Below are 14822 nucleotides of genomic sequence, written 5' to 3'. Positions count from 1 at the left end.
TGTATACATACAGGATCTATTATATAATACATTGTATACATACAGGATCTATTATATAATACATTGTATACATACAGGATCTATTATATAATACATTGTATACATACAGAATCTATTATATAATACATTGTATACATACAGGATACATTATATATTACATTGTATACATACAGGATCCGTTATATATTACATTGTATACATACAGGATCTGTTATATAATACATTGTATACATACAGGATACATTATATAATACATTGTATACATACAGGATCTATTATATAATACATTGTATACATACAGGATCTATTATATAATACATTGTATACATACAGGATACATTATATATTACATTGTATACATACAGGATACATTATATAAAACATTGTATACATACAGGATATATTATATAATACATTGTATACATACAGGATATATTATATATTACATTGTATACATACAGGATACATTATATAAAACATTGTATACATACAGGATACATTATATATTACATTGTATACATACAGGATACATTATATATTACATTGTATACATACAGGATCTATTATATAATACATTGTATACATACAGGATACATTATATATTACATTGTATACATACAGGATACATTATATAATACATTGTATACATACAGGATCCATTATATAATACATTGTATACATACAGGATCCATTATATAATACATTGTATACATACAGGATCCATTATATATTACATTGTATACATACAGTATCTATTATATAATACATTGTATACATACAGGATACATTATATAATACATTGTATACATACAGGATACATTATATAATACATTGTATACATACAGGATCCATTATATAATACATTGTATACATACAGGATCCATTAAATCATACATTGTATACATACAGGATCTATTATATAATACATTGTATCCATACAGGATACATTATATAATACATTGTATACATACAGGATACATTATATAATACATTGTATACATACAGGATACATTATATAATACATTGTATACATACAGGATCTATTATATAATACATTGTATACATACAGGATCCATTATATAATACATTGTATACATACAGGATCCATTATATATTACATTGTATACATACAGGATCCATTATATAATACATTGTATACATACAGGATCTATTATATATTACATTGTATACATACAGGATCTGTTATATATTGCATTGTATACATACAGGATCTATTATATAATACATTGTATACATACAGGATCCATTATATAATACATTGTATACATACAGGATCTATTATATAATACATTGTATACATACAGGATACATTATATAATACATTGTATACATACAGGATATATTATATATTACATTGTATACATACAGGATCCATTATATAATACATTGTATACATACAGGATACATTATATAATACATTGTATACATACAGGATCTATTATATAATACATTGTATACATACAGGATACATTATATATTACATTGTATACATACAGGATCTATTATATAATACATTGTATACATACAGGATACATTATATATTACATTGTATACATACAGGATACAGTATATAATACATTGTATACATACAGGATCCATTATATAATACATTGTATACATACAGGATACATTATATATTACATTGTATACATACAGGATCTGTTATATATTGCATTGTATACATACAGGATCTATTATATAATACATTGTATACATACAGGATCCATTATATAATACATTGTATACATACAGGATACATTATATAATACATTGTATACATACAGGATATATTATATATTACATTGTATACATACAGGATACATTATATAATACATTGTATACATACAGGATACATTATATAATACATTGTATACATACAGGATACATTATATAATACATTGTATACATACAGGATACATTATATAATACATTGTATACATACAGGATCCATTATATAATACATTGTATACATACAGGATACATTATATATTACATTGTATACATACAGGATACAGTATATAATACATTGTATACATACAGGATTCATTATATAATACATTGTATACATACAGGATACATTATATATTACATTGTATACATACAGGATCTATTATATAATACATTGTATCCATACAGGATACATTATATAATACATTGTATACATACAGAATCTATTATATAATACATTGTATACATACAGGATCCATTATATATTACATTGTATACATACAGGATCTATTATATAATACATTGTATACATACAGGATCTATTATATAATACATTGTATCCATACAGGATACATTATATAATACATTGTATACATACAGGATCCATTATATATTACATTGTATACATACAGGATCCATTATATATTACATTGTATACATACAGGATCCATTATATAACACATTGTATAGATAAAGGATACATTATATATTACATTGTGAACTAGGTGTGAATTCACATGGCCACGCACGCGCATTAGACCTCCCCATAGGAAAGCATTATTCAATGCTTTCCTATGGGGATTTCGGCGATGCTGGAGGTCCTCATCCTGCTTCCGGGTGCAGGATGCCGGCGCCCCCTCCTGAGTTGCGCCCTAGGCGGCTGCCTAGGTCGCCTTACAGGTAGCGCCGGCCCTGCGTCCGTTTATCTATTAAAAGAAAATTAATTGCGGCTTTTTGCATATTTTTGGAAATAAAACAAAACCGACAAACAGTTTGTGGATTCCCTCTCGTCCTCTGGGGAGGGGGGGGGGGGGCGCTCCTGGTGTCTCAGGTGGTGCGTCGCACTGCTGGAATGCTTGCGCCTGACCGGTAATGGATGTCAGAGGGGTCACGTCAAACAAGCGTAAAGACATTCCATTCTCTCATCGCTCTGTGATGTCAGACAGCGCGCTTTTTTTGTTCTTTTCTTTATCCGTGTTGCGTCGCTGGGCTCAGGGGCACACTTGAGTCGGAGTGACAGGAACATGACGGCTGACAGCTCTGACATGCGGGGGGGGGGACTCTGGAATGCGGAGCGCGAGCCCGGCCGTGTCAGGGACCTGTAGTAGCAGCTAAGAATAGGCCCCCCCTCCCTGCGGTCACATATTTTCTGCGGCTAGGCTTTTTACCTAACGGCTTGTCAACGGAGCACCGTTTCGCCAGTCAGAAGTCAGCGGTACAAATTCATGGTGGTAATGAGAATAATAGTCTGAAAAGTGACAGCAGAGTGAAGAAAAAAGGAAGGACGCGGCTTTAGAACAGACGGCGCAGTGGCTGGGCAGGTTACACGCTTTTCTTGCAGCACCGGAGTACTTGGTTTAGTTCCCACTAGCAGTCTTTGTACACTGCTCAAAAAAATGAAAGGAACACTTTTTAATCATAGTGTAGCATCAAGTCAAATAAACTCCTTGGATATGGATCTGGTCAGTTAAGTAGCAGAGGCAGGGCTGGTGCTAGACTATTTTGCACCCTAGGCAAGACCAGCTACTTGCAACCCCACCCCCCCAAAAAAAAAAAAAAATTACACATTGCCCCCCTTCCTGTCATAATGCCCCCCTTTTAACCCCACTCTCCCCTTCCTGTACACACTGCCCCCCCCCCCTTCCTGCACACACCGCCCCCTTTAACCCTACACCCCCTTCATATACACACTGCCCCCCTTTAACCCTGCACACCTCTTCATATACAAAGTGCCCCCCTCTCCAGAGGTGATATCCACTGGAGATGAGGAGGTGACAGGAGAGGAATGTGGCACCGGCCATGGCTGCGCCCTAGGTGGCAGGGCGCCCTAGGCCTGCCGCCTAGTTTGCCTAGTGGTAGCACCGGCCCTTAGCAGAGGGGGTTGTTAATCAGTTTTAGCTGCTTTGGTGTTAATGAAATAAACAACAGGTGCACTAGATAGGCAACAATGAGACAACCTCCAAAACAGGAATGGTTTTACAGGTGGGGGCCACTGACATTTTTCCCTACTCTTCTTTTCTGAATGTTTTTTTTTATTAGTTTTGCATTTGGCTGGGGTCAGTGTCACTACTGGTAGTATGAGGCGATACCTGGACCCTATAGAGGTTGCACAGGCAGTCCAACTCCTCCAGGATGGCTCATCAATACGTGCCATTGCTAGAAGGTTTGCTGTGTGTCCCAGCACAGTCTCAGGAGCATGGAGGAGATTCCAGAAGACAGGCAGTTACTCTAAGAGAGCTGGACAGGGCCGTAGAAGGTCCTGCAGTGACATGATGGTTATACAGTAAGTGGGGCCCCGGGCTCCTGCCTAGTTTGCCTTGTGGATGATTTGGCTCTGGTGCCGTTACCTGTGTATGTTGTCAGGCTGCCAGGCAGTCATTAGATGATACAGCTGGTGCAGCCACACTGCATGGTGCTGCGGAGAGGAGCGCAGGTGTGATGGGGCGACCTTCTCCCGCAGGCACCCACTCCGTGCTTTATTGAATGTACCGTACATGGCTGAACAATGACCGGAGCACTCAGCCATCTGCCACCATCCCATAATAACATCCAGAGAGAAGCACAGACAAACAGAGGATGGAGAATGTTTTCCGAGATACACCACAGCTGTACCGGCATCAGGCAGAACATTCCATTCCTCTATATGGATAGATAGATTAGATAGATAGATAGATAGATAGATAGATAGATAGATAGATAGATAGATAGATAGATAGATAGATAGATAGATAGATAGATAGATAGATAGATAGATAGATAGATAGATAGATAGATAGATAGATAGATAGATAGATAGATAGATATGAGATAGATAGATAGATAGATATGAGATAGATAGATAGATAGATAGATAGATAGATAGATAGATAGATAGATAGATAGATAGATAGATAGATAGATAGATAGATATGAGATAGATAGATAGATGGATAGATAGATAGATAGATAGATAGATAGATAGATAGATAGATAGATAGATAGATAGATAGATAGATAGATAGATAGATAGATAGATAGATAGATAGATAGATAGATAGATAGATAGATAGATAGATAGATAGATAGATAGATAGATAGATATGAGATAGATAGATAGATATTAGATAGATAGATATTAGATAGATAGATATGGGATAGATAGATAGATAACCAGTCATAATACTCCAGGAGATGAGAATGAAATGCCTCTCATAGAAAATTATAACTATAATTCCGGCAGTGCTCAGGGTGTACAGGAGCAGATATGATTTTCTGTTGTTTTTTTTGTGTATATCCTCCATTGCACTGATCTGCACAGTATAGAGAGTGTGCAGCGTGAGAAGAGAGACTTGTGAGGTGGTGGGCGATCTGGGGTAGGATTGGCGGAGTGGTGGATGTTTTGTGGTAGGATTGGCGCAGTAGTTGGTGATCTGGGGTAGCATTGGCAGAGTGGTGGGTGATCTGTGATAGGACTGGCAGAGCAGTGGGTGATCTGTGGTAGGACTGGCAGAGTGGTGGCTGATCGGTGGTAGGATTGGCCGTGTGGTGGGTGATCTGGGGTAGGACTGGCAGGGTGGTGGGTGATCTGTGGTAGGATTGGCGCAGTGGTGGGTGATCTGTGGTAGGATTGGCGCAGTGGTGGGTGATCTGTGGTAGGATTGGCAGAGTGGTGGGTGATCTGGGGTAGAATTGGCGCAGTAATGGGTGTTCTGTGGTGGGATTGGCGGAGTGGTGGGTGATCTGTGGCAGGATTGGCGCTGTAGTGGGTGATCTGTGGCAGGATTGGCGCTGTAGTGGGTGATCTGTGGTAGGATTGGCACAGTGGTGGATGATCTGTAGTAGCATTGGTGCAGTAGTGGGTGATCTGTGGTAGGATTGGCGCAGTAGTGGGTGACCTGTGGTAGGATTGGCAGGGCCGGTGCTTCCACTAGGCAAACTAGGGCGCATTGCCACCTAGGGGCGCAGTCACGAGTCGGCACTCTCCTTTATTAATGATCCCTGTGAGCTGAGGGAGGGGCAGCAGTGGGGGAGGAAGAAGGGACAGAGGAAGATGCTAGGTGTGACATGGGGGATAGGGGTCACCGGGTGTAACAGGGATTTGGGGTCACCAGGTGTGCCATGAGGAATTGGGGTTCCTGGATGTGCCATGGGGGATTGAGGTCCCCAGGTGTGACATGGAGGAACATCAGGATCACCAGGTGTGACATGGAAAAACATCAGGGTCTCTCCGGGTATGACATGGAGGAACATCAGGGGCCCCTGGTGTGACATATAGGAATTGGGGGTCACTGGGTATGACAGCATGACATGGAAGAACACGGGGTTCCCTGGGTGTGACATGGAGGAACATCGGGGTCAGTGGGTATGACAGCAAGACATGAAGGAATATTTGGGTCCCAAATGTGACATGGAAAAACATCAGGGTCCCTGGGTGTGACATAGAACGACATCAGGGTCCCCAGGTGTGACATGGAGGAATATAGGGGTCACTGGGTACGACAGCATAACATGGAGGAACCATCAGATCAGGGTCACTGGGTATGACATAGAGAAGTTTTTAACTCCTACCCTTTTTATTTATTTTTTTTTGGGGGGGCGCAAGTAGCTGGTCTTGCCTAGGGCGTAAAATAGTCTAGCACCGGCCCTGAGGATTGGCGCAGTAGTGGGTGTTCTGTGGTGGGATTGGCGGAGTGGAGAATGATCTGTGGTAGGATTGGGGCTGTAGTGGGTGATCTTTGGTAGGATTGGGGCTGTAGTGGGTTATCTGTGGTAGGATTGGCAGAGTGGTGAGTGATCTGGGGTAGGATTAGCGTAGTAGTGGGAGATCTGTGGTAAGAATGGCACAGTGTTGGGTAGGATTGGGGCTGTAGTGGGTGATCTGTGGTAGGATTGGCACAGTAGTGGGTGACCTGTGGTAGGATTGGCGCAGTAGTGGGTGTTCTTTGGTGGGATTGGCGGAGTAGTGGGTGATCTGTGGTAGGATTGGTGCAATAGTGGGTGATCAGTGGTAGGATTGGCGTAGTAGTGGAAGATCTGTGGTAGGATTGGCGCAGTAGTGGGTGATCTGTGGTAGGATTGGCGTAGTAGTGGAAGATCTGTGGTAGGATTGGCGCAGTAGTGGGTGATCTGTGGTAGGATTGGCGCAGTAGTGGGTGATCTGTGGTAGGATTGGCAGAGTGGTGGGTGATCTGGGGTAGGATTGGCGTAGTAGTGGAAGATCTGTGGTAGGATTGGCACAGTAGTGGGTGATCTGTGGTAGGATTGGCACAGTAGTGGGTGATCTGCGGTAGGATTGGCGCAGTAGTGTGTGATCTGTGGTAGGATTGGCGGAGTGGTGGGTGATCTGGGGTAGGATTGGCGTAGTAGTGGAAGATCTGTGGTAGGATTGGCGCAGTAGTGTGTGATCTGTGGTAGGATTGGCGCAGTGGTGGGTGACCTGTGGTAGGATTGGCACAGTAGTGGGTGATCTGCGGTAGGATTGGCGCAGTAGTGTGTGATCTGTGGTAGGATTGGCGCAGTAGTGTGTGATCTGGGGTAGGATTGGCGTAGTAGTGGAAGATCTGTGGTAGGATTGGCAGAGCGGTGGGTGATCTGTGGTAGGATTGGCGCAGTGGTGGGTGACCTGTGGTAGGATTGGCAGAGCGGTGGGTGATCTATGGTAGGATTGGTGCTATAGTGGGTGATCTGTGGTAGGATTGGTGGAGTGGTGCCCGCAGTGGGAGGACAGCCTCATATTCTGATCCCTCTCCTCCGGAGATTGATTTCCCCCACGGAGAGAACATTGCCAGTCAGCCCACACAGCCTGCGGGTGAACGGAGTGTATACAGGAGTTCCAGGGAGGTCTGCGGGAGAGAATCGTAACTTAGAGTGATCTGTTATAAATCAGATTTAGTGGATTTTTTATGTTTTATTGGAATTCTGTTCGGAGCAATCAATAAGAAATGTAGAATCCAAATAACAAAGGTCATAAACCGCTCCAGACAAACAAAACCTTCATAAAGAACGCAAATAAAACCGCATAAATAATACACAACACACATTTAATAAATTCCTCGCATAACTCTCACATATACTGCAGTGCTGTACAAAGATATTCAGCCAGTCACATCAGTCTCTGTACCAGAGGAGCTTACACTCTAATGTCCCCCCACAGTCACATCAGTCTCTGTACCAGAGGAGCTTACACTGTAATATCCCCCCACAGTCACACACTATTATTACTATACATTTATATAGCTCTGACATATACTGCAGTGCTGTACAGAGAACACTGAGCCAGTCACATCAGTCTCTGTACCAGAGGAGCTTACACTCTAATGTCCCCCACAGTCACATCAGTCTCTGTACCAGAGGAGCTTACACTCTAATGTCCCCCCACAGTCACATCAGTCTCTGTACCAGAGGAGCTTACACTCTAATGTCCCCCCACAGTCACATCAGTCTCTGCCCCAGAGGAGCTTACACTCTAATGTCCCCGCACAGTCACATCAGTCTCTGTACCAGAGGAGCTTACACTCTAATGTCCCCCCACAGTCACATCAGTCTCTGCCCCAGAGGAGCTTACACTCTAATGTCCCCGCACAGTCACATCAGTCTCTGTACCAGAGGAGCTTATACTCTAATGTCCCCCCACAGTCACACACTATTATTATTATACATTTATATAGCTCTGACATATACCGCAGTGCTGTACAGAGAACACTGAGCCAGTCACATCAGTCTCTGTACCAGAGGAGCTTACACTCTAATGTCCCCCCACAGTCACACACCATTATTTTGAATGGGCTGAAATCGCACCGCATTGCACCAGAAGTAGTCCATGCACTACTTTTGGGAACTCACTACAACTGCATTGCATAGTGCTTCTGTACCATGTGATCCAGCGTGGGCATGCGCATTTGCGACCTGCGTTCGGGTTGCCATTAACTTAATATTGACATCCGCTGCAAATCGCAACTGCAGTGCATTTCGAACGCGATGCAGGAAACACACATTGGTGTAAAGCAACACTGCTTTAGCCATACTGCTTTAGCTTGGGTTCATACTAACGCAATGTGTCACATCGCATGTGATTCGCACAAGAATCACACTGCATTCCTGCGCAACTTACATGTGATTCTTTGTGATGCGATTTGGGTCCATCATTTTGAATGGCTCGAATCGCACCCGCATCCACATGATGCGGTGCAGGCACCTTTGTTTTTTTTTTGCCACACTGGAATCTGATTGCATGGGTGTTCATACCTATTCGATCTGATTCTCGCGAACGCACTGCATTCTGCGACCTGTTTTTGGGGTGTTGTTAAGGCCCTTTTCACAATTTTGCAACTTTAAAGTCGCTCGATTTTACAGCGATTTTTCCGCAACCTTGTTGCCGCAATTTTGACGTGATTTTGTTGCGAGTTTGACTGGGCTTGGATGTCTTTGGACCTCAAAACGCATCAAAATCGTACCAAAGTAGTGAAGGCACTACTTTGAAGTCGGTGGGACTTCAAGTCGCACAGATATGAATGGTACTCATTGGAAACAATGGAGAACAGCTTGTCATGCGATTTTGCAGTCCCAAATCGCATGACAAGTCGCACAAGTGTGAAAGGGACCTAACTCTTAATTGACACCCGCAGAAGATCGCATGAACACAGTACGATTGCTGTACTGTGCGATGAGGGAAACACAGCGATTCCTCTGCTTTTCCCCACATAGCATTAATAGAACCGGTTCTGAGCCTTGGTTCACTTTTGAAATCACGCTAGTGCAATTTCAAAGCTGCAGATCAGCGTGGTTTGCACCTCCGATTTCATTGCGGCTTGCAACTTACTTTAACAGAAGTCTATGCAAGTCCGAATAAATTCAGAAAAAAGAAGTGCAGGAGTAATTTTTCAAAGTTACGGCAATTTGAACGGTTCCGTTACTGACAATGGGCTGCGACTTGTCATACAATTTGGAACTGTCAAATCGCATGACAAATCGCACCAGTGTGAATAAAAAAGGTGAAAAAAATACGGCAAATGAAGCGTAATAACATGCGCAAAAAAAAAATGCACATGCGTAGTGTCTGACATTGCATTACATTAGAAAGAATGGGGGCTAGTGAGATTTTTTGCCACGTTTGGTGTGTGATGTGGGCAGCCCATTGAAATAAAGCGTGACGACATGGGAAAAAAATGCACATGCGCAGTGCCTGACAGTGCGCTACATTAGCATGAATGAGGCTAATGAGCTTCTCTACATCATTTGGTGTGCAGAGTGGGAAGCCTATTGAAATGAAGCGTGACAAGAAAAGCACATGCGCAATGCGCAACATTTCAGACATGGTACAGGAGATGGCACAGGAGATGGTACAGTAGATGGTACAGGAGATGGCACAGGAGATGGCACAAGAGATGGCACAGGATATGGTACAGGAGATGGCACAGGAGATGGCACAGGAGATGGTACAGGAGATGGCACAGGAGATGGCACAGGAGATGGTTTAGGCATGGTACAGGAGATCGCATAGGAGATGGTACAGGAGATGGCACAGGAGATGGTACAGGAGATGGTTTAGGCATGGTACAGGAGATGGCACAAGAGATGGCACAGGAGGTGGCACAGGATATGGCACAGGAGATGGCACAGGAGATGGCACAAGAGATGGCACAAGAGATGGCACAAGAGATGGCACAGGAGATGGTACAGGAGATGGTACAGGGGATGGCACAGGAGATGGCACAGGAGATGGTTTAGGCATGGTACAGGAGATGGTGCAGGAGATAATACAGAAGATGGCACAGGAGATGGTAAAGGCATGGTACAGTAGATGGTATAGGCATGGCACAGGAGATGGTACAGACATGATGCAGGAGATGGTACAGGAGATGGTACAGGAGATTTCACAGGAGATGGTACAGGCATGGCACAGGAGATGGCACAGGAGATGGTACAGGAGAGGCACAGGAGATGGTACAGACACAATGCAGGAGATGGTACAGGAGATGGTACAGGAGATGGCACAGGAGATGGTACAGGAGATGGTTTAGGCATGGTACAGGAGATCGCATAGGAGATGGTACAGGAGATGGCACAGGAGATGGTTTAGGCATGGTACAGGAGATGGTACAGGAGATCGCATAGGAGATGGTACAGGAGATGGCACAGGAGATGGTACAGGAGATGGTTTAGGCATGGCACAGGAGATGGCACAGGAGATGGCACAAGAGATGGCACAAGAGATGGCACAGGAGATGGTTTAGGCATGGTACAGGAGATGGCACAGGAGATGGCACAGGAGATGGTACAGGAGATGGCACAGGAGATGGCATAGGAGATGGCATAGGAGATGGTACAGGAGATGGTATAGGAGATGGTTTAGGCATGGTACAGGAGATGGTACAGGAGATGGCACAAGAGATGGCACAGGAGATGGCACAGGATATGGCACAGGAGATGGCACAGGAGATGGCACAGGAGATGGCACAAGAGATGGCACAGGAGATGGTACAGGGGATGGCACAGGAGATGGCACAGGAGATGGTTTAGGTATGGTACAGGAGATGGTGCAGGAGATAATACAGAAGATGGCACAGGAGATGGTACAGACATGATGCAGGAGATGGTACAGGAGATGGCACAGGAGATTTCACAGGAGATGGTACAGGCATGGCACAGGAGATGGCACAGGAGATGGTACAGGAGAGGCACAGGAGATGGTACAGAAATGATGCAGGAGATGGTACAGGAGATGGTACAGGAGATGGCACAGGAGATGGTTTAGGCATGGTACAGGAGATCGCATAGGAGATGGTACAGGAGATGGCACAGGAGATGGTTTAGGCATGGTACAGGAGATGGTACAGGAGATCGCATAGGAGATGGTACAGGAGATGGCACAGGAGATGGTACAGGAGATGGTTTAGGCATGGTACAGGAGATGGCACAGGAGATGGCACAGGAGATGGCAGAAGAGATGGCACAGGAGATGGTTTAGGCATGGTACAGGAAATGGCACAGGAGATGGTACAGGAGATGGCACAGGAGATGGCATAGGAGATGGTTTAGGCATGGCACAGGAGATGGTACAGTAGATGGTACAGGAGATGGCACAAGAGATGGCACAGGATATGGTACAGGAGATGGCACAGGAGATGGCACAGGAGATTGTACAGGGGATGGCACAGGAGATGGCACAGGAGATGGTTTAGGCATGGTACAGGAGATGGCACAGGAGATGGTACAGGAGATAATACAGAATATGGCACAGGAGATGGTAAAGGCATGGTACAGTAGATGGTATAGGCATGGCACAGGAGATGGTACAGACATGATGCAGGAGATGGTACAGGAGATGGCACAGGAGATGGTACAGGAGATGGCACAGGAGATGGTACAGGCATGGCACAGGAAATGGCACAGAAGATGGTACAGGAGAGGCACAGGAGATGGTACAGACATGATGCAGGAGATGGTACAGGAGATGGTACAGGAGATGGTACAGGAGATGGAACAGGAGATGGCACAGGAAATGGTACAGGCATGGCACAGGAGATGGCACAGGAGATGGTACAGGCATGGCACAGATGGTACTGGCATGGTGCAGGAGATGGTACAGGAGATGCAGTGCTGCGGGCATTGTACAGGTGAATCTCCTGCAGTGCAAATGCATTACAACTGCACCAAAACCGGAACAAGTTTTTGTCGCTGTTACAAATAAATATCACAAAAACAAGCTAATCCACTGCGATTCCAAATCGCTAGATGTGAATGAGGCCTTCAGAAACACACAGGGGAATTTCTGCGATTCTGCCCGCAATCTCAAATTGCGCTACAATCGCATGTTCGGGTGCCATTCATTTTTATTGGTAACTAAAACGCTGTGCGGTTTTGCTGTCCCTTTTAATAAATCTCAGCAAACCACATCGCACGAAGCTTGCCTCCCTAAAAGGAGCTTCCTTTGGATGACAAGCTTCACACAATTCCGTTTGCCGTGATTGCCGCACAAAAAATTGCATCACGATTGCGCGACAATCGCAGTAAAACTGCACCGCGTTTTGGTGCTGTTAAAAATGAACGGTTCTAAAACAAGCGATTCCACCACGATCACAAATCATTAGATGTGAACGAGGCCTTAGGAAACGCATAGGTGATTTGCTGCGATTCTGCCTGCAGTTTGGGTGTCATTCATTTTCATCGGCAACTAATTGCCGTGGATATGTGACTGCAATTGCAATTGCGACTCACTTTTTAGTGCGGCAATTTTGAGAAGCGTGTCGCTGAAAAAGGAGCAAAGGCTTCTTTTGGGCGACAAGCTTCACGCAATGCGGTTTGCTGTGATCGCCAAAGGAAAAATTGCATTGCAATTAGGAAACGCATAGGCGATTCAATGCCGTTCTGCCCTCAATCTCAAATCACGCTAAAATCGCATGTTCGGGTGTAATTCATTTTCATCAGCAACTAATTGCCACTGAAATGCGACTGCAATTGCGACTCACTTTATAGTGCGGCAATCACAGCAAACCGCACCTTGCGAAGCTTGACAAGCTTCACGCAATGCGGTTTGCTGTGATTGCCACAGGAATAATTGCGTTGCAATTGCGGGACAATCGCAGCAAAAATGCACTGTGCTTTGGTGCCGTTCAAAATTAACCGCCGCGAAAAATTGTGTTGCAATTGCGCGACAATCGCAGCAAAAATGCACTGTGCTTTGGTGCCGTTCAAAATTAACCGCTGCGAAAAATTGCCTTGCAATTGCGCAACAATCACAGCAAAACCGCACTGCGCTTTGGTGCCATTCAAAATTAACCGCCGTGAAAAATTGTGTCGCAATTGCGCGACAATCGCAGCAAAAATGCACTGTGCTTTAGTGCCGTTCAAAATTAACCGCCGCGAAAAATTGTGTTGCAATTGCGCGACAATCGCAGCAAAACTGCACTGCATTTTGGTGCCGTTCAAAATTAACCGCTGCGAAAAATTGCGTTGCAATTGCGCAACAATCACAGCAAAACCGCACTGCGCTTTGGTGCCGTTCAAAATTAACCGCCGCAAAAAATTGTGTAGCAATTGCGTGAGAGTCGCTGCAAGATTACACCGCGTTTTGGCGCCGTTAACAATGAATTTCAGTGTTTTTGTGAACGCATGCGGAAGCGCGCGTTTGTGCACTCCTGCATGAAACGAGCTTGCGGTGCAATTCTTTGGTAATGGCACCCAAAAAACGTGGCACGTGCATGCGCATTTTTGCAAACGCCAAAAAGTGTGTTAAATGCGCCAAAACGTGCGGTTAAAAAAAAAAAAAAAACGCATGAAGCTCAATATCCAAAAAGGTACGTGAGCTACTTTGGCGCGCTTGTCGTACGCAGGGTGAAATAAATGTGCGTTCATGCCTTTCTGTCTATACATTGGGGTAGGGGGGTGTAAATCACCAGCCCAGTCAATATCTGATCCTATAGAAGAGGTGGCCCATGTGTGCGTTTTGGCTGGCGTTGCGCCTCCCATGTGATTATTCAGTCGCTCACGTCTCTCATGGAAGGAATGCAAAGGGAGAGGGAGACGTCAGTGTCCAGCCCAGATCATTAATCCTCCAGCTCCGCTCTGGGTTCTCGGCTCCCTCTCCCTGTCGCTCGTCCAGCAGCGAAGTGCACGATGAGTCACAAGTAACGGGTCCTCATGACTAGGTGACCGCATAATGCGACCGTAGTCCAGCTGCTTCTCCCCACCCCCGGCACCGACCTAACCTCTCTTCTCTCTCTTCTCAACAGATGGCAAACCCGGTGACATCAGCCTGCTGTGTGGTGCTAGCCGCGGCCGTCATGGTGTACGCACAACGACACGCCGAGGGTAAGTCCAGCCGTACTTTCTATATATCGGTCGCATGTGCATGCGCAGGGGGGGGGGGGCAGGGC

At 44.6% G+C, this 14822-nt stretch overlaps 1 protein-coding gene across 3 annotated transcripts in view; it reads left to right on the top strand.

The window, feature by feature from the left end:
* Positions 1-14822, top strand: part of CNTFR (ciliary neurotrophic factor receptor) — a gene marked incomplete at its 3' end in the record, with an annotated part of 840563 nt that overhangs the window by 425170 nt on the left and 400571 nt on the right. For 2 of the 3 annotated variants that reach the window (XM_082243029.1, XM_082243027.1), the window contains exon 4: positions 14679-14757. In XM_082243029.1, coding sequence (XP_082099155.1) covers positions 14679-14757 — 79 coding nt within the window. Of the gene's footprint in view, positions 1-14466; positions 14595-14678; positions 14758-14822 lie in introns of those variants that run through there. The other variant, XM_082243028.1, reaches the window with a different exon arrangement.

This window comes from Pelophylax lessonae, assembly GCF_965119305.1.
Source record: "Pelophylax lessonae genome assembly, chromosome: 1".
NCBI classification, from domain to species: domain Eukaryota; kingdom Metazoa; phylum Chordata; class Amphibia; order Anura; family Ranidae; genus Pelophylax; species Pelophylax lessonae.
This window is presented reverse-complemented; position numbering and strand designations above follow the sequence as displayed.